The 13526-nt window shown below is 46.5% G+C and overlaps 1 protein-coding gene across 1 annotated transcript in view; it reads right to left on the bottom strand.

Moving 5' to 3' along the window:
- Nucleotides 1-9044: 9044 nt before the first annotated feature.
- LOC119440223 (endothelin-converting enzyme 2) overlaps nt 9045-13526 on the bottom strand; it is a 36204-nt gene continuing 31722 nt past the window's right edge. Inside the window, exons 7-8 of the mRNA XM_037705151.1 lie at nt 13122-13442; nt 9045-9341 (exon numbers count right to left, since the gene is read on the bottom strand). Coding sequence (XP_037561079.1) covers nt 9045-9341; nt 13122-13442 — 618 coding nt within the window. The remainder of the gene's footprint in view (nt 9342-13121; nt 13443-13526) is intronic.

The raw sequence follows: 13526 nt of genomic DNA, 5'->3' as shown, positions 1-13526 counted from the left end.
CTTCTTCAACCCCTTCGCGATTCGAGCCATTTAAATAATAGCACATGTTTTGAACGTCTATTTGGCCGAGCGCATATGTTCAACAATTCTGCTTTGCCTCGTGCAAAGGGCAGCGAACGACGCCCCGCTGAAGCATGTCGACGTGTTCACTGATGACCTCACCGTCTTTGAATGAGACACGGTACGGGCGCTGCCGCAACGGTGCGTTGGAGCCAGTATTCTGCCACAGATGGTTGATGAACGGTCCGAAGTGAGCGGAGGAACGTAGAAAGAAGAATGACACATGGTAAGCAGGTGAAGAAGCTGCGTGCGTTGCTCGAAAGTAAGGTCATCGGCAATTAAAGGATTTAAAACACCTGTTGATGGCGAAAAGTGCGCAGAAGTCGGTCAACTTGGAGTGCCACGATGTATGCGAAGCATCCGGCGCGTCGATGACACCAATGGCTCTTAATCGCTTCGCCTTGGTGATGCAGGCTTTCATCGCCGTGCTTTTCGTCTGGCTGCCAACTGATTACCATGGGCATGGCTCTCAATCGCTTCCCCTTGGTGATGCAGGCTTTCATCGCCGTGCTTTTCGTCTGGCTGCCAACTGATTACCATGCTACGCTACTATCTTCTTCGCAACCGTCATCCGTGAAAATGCTGATCCCCGACATCGTCAAGAGCGTTCCTTTCCTGGATGCAACCTCACCTGACGGGCTCGTTCACCCGAGTCCAGCCACATCGTCAACGCCTGCTGTACAAGCCGGTGACATAAATACGCCACTTGCGCCGGTCAACTTCAGTAGGCACGAGAACACTGCTACCGGCATGGCTCTTAATCGCTTCCCCTTGGTGATGAAGGTTGGTTCAAAACTATCGTTATATGCTAAGCGATCTAATTCCCTGTGTCTGCTACTGTTCCCGTGCCCACGGGTGTTGCGCGAGACGTTATGTGAATGTTTCTCTGTGACTTTTCTACTGTTATGTTCCGGGGACATTGAGACTAACCCTGGCCCTCACACCCGTTCTGAATCCCTTCTAGAAATCGATTCCCTGCCTAAAGAACCCGCTGAACAAATGAAGGTTCTCTTTGACTTTATTAAAGATGTGCATTATCGCTCACTTCAAAGTAGCAGGTTCCAAGCTGAATTTGCTGCTGATATTAAAGCGGTTAAGAACGGACAGAAAAGCTTAGATACTAAGATCAGTGGAATGAACAAAAGACTAGACGTGCTTGAACAAAGAACAAAATCGCTAGACCGGTACGAGGACAACTCGTAACAATGCAAAAATCACTTGAAGACCTCACTGCTAGAAATGAACTGTTAGAATCTCTACTGAATGAACAAGAAGATCGGTCACGTCAGGACAATTTAATCATATATGGTCTACCAGACACCAATGAAACTTGGCAACAAAGTGAATAGAAAATAGTGGCAACTTTTACCTCGGTTCTTGAAAGGTTTTCTTCCGACCTAATCGAGCGAGCACATCGAATTGGTCGCTTTGCACCGAATAAATGTCGGCCAATAATTATAAAGTTCAGTTGCTTTAAAACCAAAGAAAAACTTCTTTCGATGCGCAATGTGCTTAAACAAAAAGGCATGACTATAAGCGAAGACTTTTCGCCTGCTACACGCTTCGGTAGAAAGAGGCTTTTGGATTTTGGTAAAAGCCAGACTTCTTCTGAACCTTTCAAGCTCCGACATGATAAGCTGTATCTGAATGGAAAGTGCAATTTCTTTAACGCTACTACTGCCTCCGTTCAAGAATTCGTGGCACAGCGCGACAACACGATCAACACTCGCAATCATTCTCCACATGCGACACGTGTATCATCGTAGGACAACACGAGGGGTAGTGGCTGTTTACCGTCATCTCGTCCTCCAACATCAGTTCTGTTTACCAACGCTCGCAGCATTCTTAATAAATACGACCCCTTATCATCCGCAATAGACTCGTGCGACGCCCAAGTTGTTGCTTTAACCTAAATATGGTTGCCACCTCATGTGAGTGACGCTGAACTTTTTCATTGTGCGCAGAACTACACTGTATATCGTTGCGATCGCGCTGCATACAGAGGAGTCGGTGTTCTCCTGGCAATATCAAACGACATACCTTCATCTGCCATCAGCGTCATTGGGGTCCTGGAAACAGTCTGGGTTTCCATTATCCTTGGTCATATTAATAGGTGTGTTCTACCGCCCACCTTCTACGTCATCTTCATTTGCAAATGATTTCCATGACACTATTTCTCATGTACGCAATCGATTTCCTTCATCGCCCATAGTAGTCCTCGGTGACTTCAACTTTCCAAATATTATGTGGAACACTGACCAACCCTCGCTATCGCCTTTTTCCCAACAATCTAAGGAATTTTTAGACGCATGCGCTGTTTTCTCGCTTTCACAACTCGTTACTGATCCTACGCGATCGTCTTCCAATGTAGCAAATACCCTTGACTTAATTCTAACGTCTCATCCCGACCAGATATCTTCAATCACACATTTACCTGGCATAAACGATCATTGTCTTCTTCATTTCACTTTCAACTCATCAATTCCCAAAACCACTAAACAACGGAAGACTATACACGATTACAAAAACGCCGACTTCGACGCAATTAACACAGAATTAACCTCATTTCTAAACGACTTCCTCCCTGATTTTGACAACCGTTCAGTTCAATCTAACTGGGACCTTTTCGTGTCTAAAGTAAACGAACTAACCAGCAAACACATACCGACTCGCTAAATCGTTTTAAATCCACAAGCCCCCGGGTATGGTCCGCATATCAGGCGGCTTGCCAATCGAAAGAAACGTTTCTTTCGCTTGGCTAAAAGCTCACCCACCGAATCGAGGTGGGCGACTTATAAATTAGCAGTTGATGCTTACGTAACTGCATTGAAGGTTGCTAAGCATAAATTTATGTCTACCACTCTTCCATCGATGCTAACAAATAGTGTGAAAAATTTTTGGAGAACTATCCATCCACCATCTAGTGAACAGATCGCCTTGGATGACCCTTCAGGTTCCCGTCTTCCACCTGACCAGTGTGCTGGTCTCCTAAACGAAACCTTTGTCAAAAACTTTTCTACCAACTGTAAAAGTATTCTGCCTGCCACACGTGAATATGACTATATACAAATGCCTACAATTATTGAAATGTCTGGTGTCCTAAAACTGATAAATTCTCTCGTTATTAATTCTTCTCCCGGCTATGATTCGATTAACACAAAATTCTTGAAAAGTACTAATGTTGTTAGTTCACTTATTCTTACAAAGCTTTTTCAGCAGTCCCTAGATACGTCAACACTACCTAAAGAATGGATGGTCGGGAAGGTGGTCCCTCTACATAAGTCAGGTAACAAACATTCACCAAATAACTACCGTCCCATTTCGTTAACAAGTACGTGTTGTAAACTACTAGAACATATTTTTTCTAACCTTGTTAATTTTCTCGAGTATAATTCATTCTTCCCCCCAGCTCAACACGGATTTCGCAAAACATTTTCATACGAAACACAACTGGTTTCATTCAGTCACGAGCTACATCAAATTTTGGATCGTTCTTCTTTTGCCGATTGTATTTTTTTAGATTTCTCTAAAGCGTTTGACAAGGTTTGCCACAGACTTCGCTTGTACAAATTAAATAAATGAAATCTACATCCTAACCTTCTCAAGTGGATTAAGTGTTTTCTAACAAATCGCACTCAATTTGTTACAGCTAATGGTTTTAATTCTTCTTTCAGTGATGTACATTCTGGGGTTGCCCAAGGTTCAGTTCTGGGCCCTCTCCTTTTTCTCATCTATATTAACGACCTTCCTGCTACACTATCCTCTAACGTACACTTATTCGCGGACGATTGTGTTATTTTTCGCGAAATAACCAATGAAACCGACATTAACAAGTTGCAACATCATCTTAATGCAATATCTAAATGGTGTGACTCGTGGTTAATGGAACTAAATACTAACAAATGTAAAGTGCTACGTGTTTCCCGTGTTTTTCGCCAACAAGCCACTTACCAATTAAACAACGTTCCTTTAGAAACAGTCAACTCTTACAAGTACTTAGGCGTCCATATAGCTACAAATCTGTCATGGACAATTCACACCGAATACGTTATTAACAACGCTAACCGCATGTTAGGTTACTTACGCCGTAACTTCTATAGCTCACCATCTAACCTAAAACATCTACTCTATAAAACGCTAATACGTCCTAAACTAGAATATGCTACTTCTGTATGGGATCCCTGCCAGGATAACCTGAAAATGCGCTTAGAGCTTGTCCAAAATAGCTCAGTTCGATTTATCTTTTGTAATTATAACAGAACTGCGAGCATTTCTTCCATGAAATCTAATCTTAGTCTTCCCTTGTTGTCTGTTCGACGTAGAATGGCACGTCTAGTGCTCTTTCATAGGCTTTATCATCGTACACTGCACACGCATTTCTTTACCAGACCCCATTATTTATCACACCGTATTGATCATTGTCATAAAGTCGGGACCTATCTGTGTAACACAAAGCAGTTTTCCCAGTCTCATTTCCCTCGAACATGTATAGATTGGAACCACCTTCCCGCTGATATTGTAAATATTACTGATAACAGCCTTTTTCGTGAAACCTTAGGTAACATTGTATAACCAGGAATTTATTTTTTTGTGACACAGCAGCTAACAATCTATTGAAACCTGTTGTATTCTACCAATGAGTTCTGTTCATATTATCCACTACTTTTTGTTTACTTCCGATGTACCACACTTGCTTTTGTACCACTCCCCTCTATAATGCCTTTGGCCCTGAGGGTATTATAAATAAAATAAAATTAAAAAAATGTCTCCATGGGGATGAACATGGCGAAGCGCTTCGCCGTAAGAAAACGCCAGTCTTGAAGGCAAATTGCAGGCAAATTTGGAGCTTAAAGCCGGTTTAAATGTCAATCGCGGCGAAAGAAGAGGAATGTCATTGCCGGTCATGAACAGTTTCGAAAAAAAGTCACAGGCCTGCGCGGCACACGCAGCACAGTCACAGCGTAAGCTGGTTGAGCAGCGCAAGAGTAGCTACAATTTCGGCACCACGCACAACAAGGTCTTCGCGGCAAAGTGTCTTCGCCTCGATTTTGACGAGAACGATCTGAACTGTCCCCCAGGCGCCGACGGCAAGCTGCGGCTTTGCTCTCTGCACAGCAGTCAGCTGAGGCCGATGATGCCTGGTTGTATATAGCCGCGCACGTAACTCTACGATTCGCTTCTTCAGCAGCGGTTCTTACCTTGTCAGGAGACGTCATAACGTGTACCGAAGAGGTACCCAGAATACGTGGCGCACATCTAACATCGGGATAGCGTTAATTGCGCGCCTCGTCTGAATCGCATCTCGTCACACGCGGCGGTTGCAGGCTCGTTAACTAGATGGCGTCACCATACTGGCGGAGGCTCGGGTCGTCTGCGCCTGCGCGCCTACATAGGGTGCGTTTATAGGGCCTTTTCCTGACGCTGATAGCCAGCGGTTGCGTGGCTCAGTGGTAAAGTATCCGACTCCCGCGCAGCGGGCCTGGGCTCGATCCCGGCGGAGAGCGGGTACTTTTTTTCGCATTTCCAGTGATAGCGGTTACGGGGCGGCGGCGGCATCATCGCGACTAGAAACGGCTGTTGGAATGAGCCCATAACAGCTTACGCTGTAAACGGCAACAAAACAGAGCTTTTGGAAACAGCGCCACAGGAAACGGGAACAACGATAGACGAGTATTGCGATGTCTTCTCAAAGGACTAGCTTAGCGGAAAGAGAAGTGGCGGCGGCGAGGGGCGTCTCACGCAGAGGCGATAGTTCGACTTTAGCCCGCGAACAGTTGATGACGGCGTTTTTTCTGAAGAGGAAGTCCCAGTCAAATCTAACGTCGTGAGAGCAGGACAAGAGAACCACAGCTCGACATTGTAGAGAACAGCCTGAATAACAACCCTTGCTGTGCAAGCTGCTGAAGGTGGAATGGGCTGGGCGCTTGCTGTCTGGAGAGAAATCTTATAAAATGGCGTCGTAACCCTTCGAAGAGAGCTAGAGAATCGTTCGTTCAGTACACACGCAGCTGCTCCACTGTCAATTAGTGCGACGGTAGTGCCTTCGTCAACAGTAATGTTGACAACGTTGAAATGTGACAATGAAGTACTTGTACAGATCAATAGCGACGCTGTTCCAGCCTCCCGAACTGTGGCGCTTAGATTTCCTATTGCGTGGGTGAGGGCGCCGACGCATTGGAGACAACGAGTGGCGACGCCGGGAAGGTGAACGACATGCAAGTAACGGGCCCTTGGCTGGTGGCCTGCTGGACAGGTGACTAGAATAAGAGTCGTGGAAAGGTTGCACGTCGGCGTAGCGATGTGTCTGCACACTGTCAGCAGTCTGCAGCATGCGATGGCGGCAGGAGTATGGGAATACCGCAGGCAAACAAAGAGGCCTGTTGTGTTGTGTACACCAAGGTGGGAGTAGGTCAATTAATGGGATGAGGAACGAGTGGCGGCGGTCGTGGATGGATCTCAACGCGTGGTTGGTGAGGATACTCCGGCGGTGACAGCTGCCAAAGTGGGTGGAGCGATGATGAGGTGCGGCTTACGTCTCCTGACTTCTGCTGCAGAGTCAGGCATCACTGCTGGCATAGTCCGAGAACGTAGTTGCAGGGTGGAGACGTTCTTGAAGACCCAGAACTTACGCCAATTGTAAAGTGGTGTATTCAGGAGTTCAGCAGGTAGCAGCAAGTGTAAGCGAGCTACCAGTCAAGTGACGCTGGTGAACAACTGGAAGGCCGAGCGGCTCACTGCCGCACCAAGCACTGGCGATCCGGCTGGCTCAGTGGCTGCACTGGAGGCATCGAATCGAGGATTTGATGGTGATGGTGATGATTACTTGCTTAACGGCACAAACCCACGGTAGAGTAGGCCACGAAGCGGGCGGATGGCAACGATGATGGTTTCCTTCACATCGCACATACCCACCTTGTGGGATTGGCCGAGAAGCGGGTGGTACAATTAAAGTAAAATAAGATATAAAGAAATAAAGAAACATCGTCCAGTTTGGCCGATCTACCACTTCCCCCAGGACAGTGGTACAGGAGTGTGGAAAGGGTGTAGTGTATCACATTCACCTGTCCTGTGGGAAATGGTACAGCTGCCAAACCGGCCGATGTTTGAATAAACGATTAATGGATCACAGAACTTCTGGGAAAGGGCAGCCGTCGTCTAATTTAGGCTGACATTGCAAAGAATGCAAGTGCAAATCATTGCTGAAGGAAATGAAGGGGTTTTCGAGACACAAAGACAAGACAGCGAGGGAAATTGATGAAGCAGTGTTTATTCACAAGTCCGGCGACATGTACATTGCGAGGCCGTCGGTGCGTCTGCATGAACTAGATATTAAAATGGATTATTTAACCACTAATTTTACGTTTATACACGCGTTTGTGCCAGCATATATATATATATATATATATATATATATATGTGTGTGTGTGTGTGTGTGTGTGTGTGTGTGTGTGTGTGTTTCACAATAGACTACTGTTGCTAGTTTGCGCTCGCCCGTGCTTTTCTATCTCGTGCATGTATTTTTGCACACCTTTGTTCCTTCACAATGCTACGTTAGCATCGGTGAACGCATGACTTGCTGCACGGACAGTCTAATCCGCGAAGGGACAGTCGTTGTGGGTATTTGATCCACGTTTTGGACACTGTTGCACTCACCATCATCATGAGCATCGCACAAAAAATCGCTGGTGTTTGTCAGGCTCGTCATTGCCAGGCTAGTTTCAGGTGCTTTTAATGGCACTTTCGGCTTCCATTTGAGTGGCCCTCTACAATATATTTTGCTGTTTACACATGCAGAAAATATTTGCGGCACACATGTGTCTCGAGAGAGAGTCAGAACAGCCCACAATTACCAGCCCACATTTGTACAATCACACAGCAAAGGTGGTGTGATTGTACAAATGGTGGTGACATCATAATTGGGTTCAAGCAAATTTCACAGAAATCGTATTGCAGTTCGCTACTGTATTTTTATTTTTAAACACGATAGCAGAGATGTCCATTTCAAGAATAGAAATAAATAGCTTATTTCCTCCACCCAGCGAGCAAACGCATTCTGCCGCAATACGTACGTCATTACAAGGTGTCCGCAACGGTGTTCTCTGTCTGCGGACCCTAGTTAGATAAGCTATAGTGTGTAACGTCACGATGAAGCAACGACCCTGCCGTCACAATCAATGCAGGGAATAAAAATTTTCGGCCTATTCTGTAAAGGCGTGAACTTTCTTTCAAGTGGTGGGAAAGTACTAGAAAATACATGCACCGGGAAGTACTCCCCGATCTTGCCGGCACAAGTGACGGCACAACCAGGCGGTAGAGCAAGCATATAGCTAAATCGCGTACCTAGTCAAGTAATTCCGAGCCAGTCTGCGCCATGCAGTCTGCACGGCCAGTCTGCTTTGTGCAAAACACAAAGGGGTTCAAACATACTTAAGGTATTCGAAGCTTAAGATCATTAAACGGCGCTTCAAAATACGGACTAATGTCTGGTTGACATTGCTTTACATGTCCGACCCGACATACTGCACATGCGTGCAAAAGACATCCACCACTCACGTGGGCTGACAGACACGACAAAGCACACATGCGACGGCGCCGTCGTACGTAATAAATTAGTTAACCTTTTGGGTCAAGTTGTAGCACATGTCTGAGTTATCTTATAGCAACTAGCCTCATTCACAGTTTGGGCAGACAAACAGCACACACGCTTTAGTTGTCGTTCCCTGAAAAACTTATCGGTCATCACGGCCACAGCATGTATATCCGCATCGGAAGCTGCAATTCGAAACATAAGCTGGTAGTAAGAAAGCCTCATCGGTTGAGCCGGTTCTTACGTGTGGCACAGACGGCACTAATAAGACGGTATGCGAAATATGTCATATTATATGAAAATATTGTCCGGTGGCTGCAGCGAATTGACGATTCCTCAAATGTCCGTGACACCCACATGTGACCGGCCCGGTCACGCGTTTCGATAATTTCAGAGGCTACCGCCAAAATACAGGGCATTCGGCGAGATTGCTCTTGGTGCGGGCTTGGCAGCCGAATGTGGTGCGAAAGTGCTCTGTTTCCGTGATGGCATTGCACACATGCGACCGGCGTACGGGCATCGTCTTGGAGGCAGTACGTGAACAGCTGATGTAACAGTAACTCATGTAAAAGATGGCGTCGTCCGAGAAGCCCTCCAGGCCCTGAAGCCTTATGCCGTGTGCATGCGCCTGAAGCTTGCTCTTTTGGAACGCCTTGAACACGACCTCGAACGCCAGTTTCTCCCAAAAGTCCTCCTGCGCAGAGGTTTCGCCAGCAAAATCTCCGAATTACCACGTGCCATGCGCTCTATCAGGGAGAGGCCACCTCTAGCAGGGAGAGGCCTTCGTCCTGCAAAGGACATAAATATAGGCTTATGATGACGATGCGCTCTATGGACCGGGGGAATTTATGAGCAAATGCACACGAGATGTTTCGTCAAACCACACAGTTTGAGTAGGGAGACTTGTTCTCAAGACACGCCCCTTTACGTCATTCTGGGGCCTTTCACTCGCGCGTAATCAGAGCCTTTGGTTGCACCAAAGTCACGAGTTTCACGGGCGATAAAAGGACTTCTTTTATATATCCGCTTTTGGTCGCACTAAGCCTCTCGGCGACCGTTTAGTTGTTAGTCGCGAAAGCAGCGCTTCGAACGCATCTGCCCTTGCTGAGGGCAGATGCGTAGGATAGGCCACTACGAAAAAAGTGTGAGGGGCTTAAACTCCGTGACTGCGCTCCCCAATAAATAATGCCCCTGCACTTTCCAACGGCGCCGATAGGTGAAGCTCCGGTTGTTCAGCAACAGTGAGCAAGACGCGGTCACGCACTGTGACCATCAATAGTTCAAATCGAGAAGTGTTTAAAATTAAATTCCGCGGTGTCACGTGACAAAACCATGATATGATTATGAGAGAGGGCGTAGTGGGGGTCGCCGGAATAATTTTATCCCCCTCCGATTCCTCAATGTGCACTCAATACACGGTATACGGACGCTTTTGCATTTCGCCCCCATTGAAACGTGGCCACTGTGACCGAGATTTGATCCCACGACCACGTGCTTAGCAGTGCAATACAATTATAGAGAACCAAGGGAGCCGAGGGTTTCGATTTAGTTCGAAAAATAATTCAGAAGAAAACAAATGACGATGACGTTGCTAACATTGACATGTACAGATTCGAATCCTTTTATTAGCCGATGTACGCATTAAAATTGACTCGCAGCACAGAGACTGTTATCTTTAGAGCTAAGCGGAATGCGATGCACTCATCCAAGGGGGCGGAGGGGTAAAGGATATATCACGTGTCATATGGGGTCACGTTCACAGTTAGACCTAAGCAACTAGCGCAATCAGTAGCAACAGTGAGAATATGGCTGATAAAGCTCTCGATGAGCCTTAAGTCCGAGGCACATTCTGACCGTAGGGGGAAAATCTTTATCCTGCCTCGCGCCACACTGCATGCAAGAGCACGCGTGTGGGTAGAGGCGGATGCCGGTGCTCGGTTTTACACATACAGCTAGCCACTTTGCAAATGGCGTTAACCTCGCCCGCCAGGTGTTTCAGCATTTGTTGCCTGGGCATTTGTTGCCCACCATAACAATTTTTTTCAGGCGCTATTCGGATTTATTCGGAGCTTCGAAAGTCTGCGGTAGAAATGTACTGAACAACCCGTGGGCGTTATGCGCATTATAATAGCTGTAGAATGAGCGTGCGCTGTCAATGCAAACTTGGTACCAGCCAAATCATGCTTTGACCGTGGGGAGCGCTTCGTTTTACTGCGACAATAGTTGAAAGCTTGAAACTGGATCTCCTGTTTCCGTCAGACCCTCCACCTGGCCGCTACGCCGACAGCGATTGTGGCTGTCATCGTTGTCGTGCCTCCACCTCACTTTAAGCTTTACCCTTAATGCATGGCGCAGAAAAGAAGACATGCACATCCAACACACGAAGTTTAAATGCATATGAAGTGAAGTTTTCGTGCGTGGATTAACTAAAAATTATACAACTGTTCATCTTGTGCACAGTGTTTTGCAGTATAGCGATTACTTACTGCAGCCCGGCAAGATGGGGAGGACCCCGCTACGCGACACAAACGAAGACGTGCACTATCTGCGGAATTGGCCTAATTTACAATATATTGCATCATAGACCTTGTTTATTCGGTGATTAACCGACCGAGCACACGGGCGAAACTCTGGAAAAGAAGCCATAGAAATATTCGCCTTAATAAAGATAGTATGCGCTTGAAGGTCCATATTTGTTGCAGGGAGAATATCTAGGCACCGTTTGTAGAGAAGAGAATTCTGTAGAGAACAAAACACAGTAGGTTATTGGCACAGCCGTAATGGTAGTACAGATTGGGTTGCATATACGCCAGGTTTTTATACCAGTGCACTCATATGTATCAGCTATTCGGCACGACAGCCGCCGCAGCCGTGGTCAGTCAATTCCCAAAACATTCGCTAAAATAGCATCACTTGACACGAAAATTGTCCGCTGTGGCCACTGCACTGCTTTCGCAGTACACAACCTAATCCCCAGGAAACCGGCCTATTTACCATTGCATCGGCAGCAACTAAGCAGTGTTAGTGAGCGCATCATGATGCGATAAATCGTGATGTAACACCCATATATGATTTAGCTGAGTCATATGTATATATCTCTATCCATGGGTCACGCAGGCCTGCTAACAAGAGATCGGGTGGCAATCAACGGTTTTTGGTTTTGAGCTGTAACCCAGGAAGTTGTAACGCACATGAAGCATTTCATATGATTGCCGGCATCACAGCTACAAAGCACGCGAATGCGCTCTTGCGAGTCGGCATGGCAGCGCTCTCAAGCGTGTGTTTAGAGAAAAGCCCTCTTGTCTGCGTATATAAAACGACCAGTGTTTCCGCATCCATGTTCCCTACCTGCCTATACGTTATCATTTAGGATCGGGGCTGATTTCGATGTTCACAACAAAGCTGCTAATGTACATAGGATGGTCGGGCCAATCACTATTTTTTTCACAAGCATTTGGTTTCGTTTTTTCGAAACACAATTGACAGTACCCGCCGCGGTGGCTTAGCTACTATGGTGTTGCGCTGCTAAGCACGAGGTCGCGGGATCGAATCCCGGCAGCGGCGGCTGCATTGCGATGGGGGCGAAATGCAAGAAACGCCCGTGTCTCGTTCATTGGGGGCACGGTAAAGGTCCCCCGGTGGTCAAAATTATTCCGGAGTCCCCCACTATGGCATGCCTCATAATCGAATAGTGGTTTTGGCCAGTAAAACCGGAGAATTCATTCATTCACAATTGACGCTGCAGCTAAAACAAACCCGCAAGAATTGCGTTACGCTATTTTATTCATAATTCACAAAATTTAAGCAGTCAGCCAAAATGAAAAAAAAAACACGTTAGACATAACAAAATGGAAAAAGTTCATTGAGTGTTTCTGGGCATGCTCTACAGCTTTTCAACTGGGACTTACAAATGAGACTTTCTGTTACTGTCAAATGTCCTTTAAACAACATATTTTGAAATGCTGCACAATTAAACTTTACTAAATAGCAAATGAACTGCTATTTCAACTTTCTTTATTTCTTTTCTATTGCTTAAATACAATGGCGGGGGCTAAGTTAAAAGCTGCAGAGAGGCAGCTTGAGGTGCCCTTAGCGCCTGTGTTACATGGTGGCATTGAGTCGCGCAATGAACCGTATGGAGAAACATTACATATAAATGTTAAAGTACAATAAAGTACAATAATTATGCAATTCAAGATTATTTTCAATAGGGGAACAAGGAAATTGGACAATGGCAAGTAAGAACCATGCAGATAGTACACACCACCACAATACATACACTTGGCAAAACGTAAATAACAGTGACAACTGCGCACACATGACGGTGCATAATTAAAGTGAAAAGAAATGGTGCTAGATTAGTATTGTAACGATTAGGAGAAAGAATCGGCTGAGCAAAAATTATGTCATTACAAACATTAACAATACGCTTAGAACGTTGACAAAGTAGCGGGAAGCACACCGGCGGGCTCACCTGGCTTTCCCTCGAGAAGAAGCACTGCACCATGGCATCGTAGCGCTCCATGGGGCTTTTAGACATCCAGGAATCGAGCTGTCGGTGCTCGTTGAACTGGACGCCGACTGTGTCCAGCATTTTGATCTGCAGCTGCGCGTAAAGGGCCCCGAGGCCTGCATAGTTCATTGCCGAAGTGCCTTCGTAAACGTACATGGGCTTGAACAGCAAGCTCATGGGCACCACGATGCTGTTCAAGTGGTACGAGTAGCGCGACAGGGACGGGTCAGAGTTGGCGCGGCATTCGGAGTACGCGGTCCGCCTGTCGGACTCGGACGTGGCCTGACGACTCGTCCGCGATCAGGCGGAACAGTTTGTGCGACAACGCGCGCTGGCTTTCGATCCAGTTAGCCACGAACGAGCTGC

This window comes from Dermacentor silvarum, chromosome 2 (genome assembly GCF_013339745.2).
Source record: "Dermacentor silvarum isolate Dsil-2018 chromosome 2, BIME_Dsil_1.4, whole genome shotgun sequence".
NCBI lineage: Eukaryota > Metazoa > Arthropoda > Arachnida > Ixodida > Ixodidae > Dermacentor > Dermacentor silvarum.
This window is presented reverse-complemented; position numbering and strand designations above follow the sequence as displayed.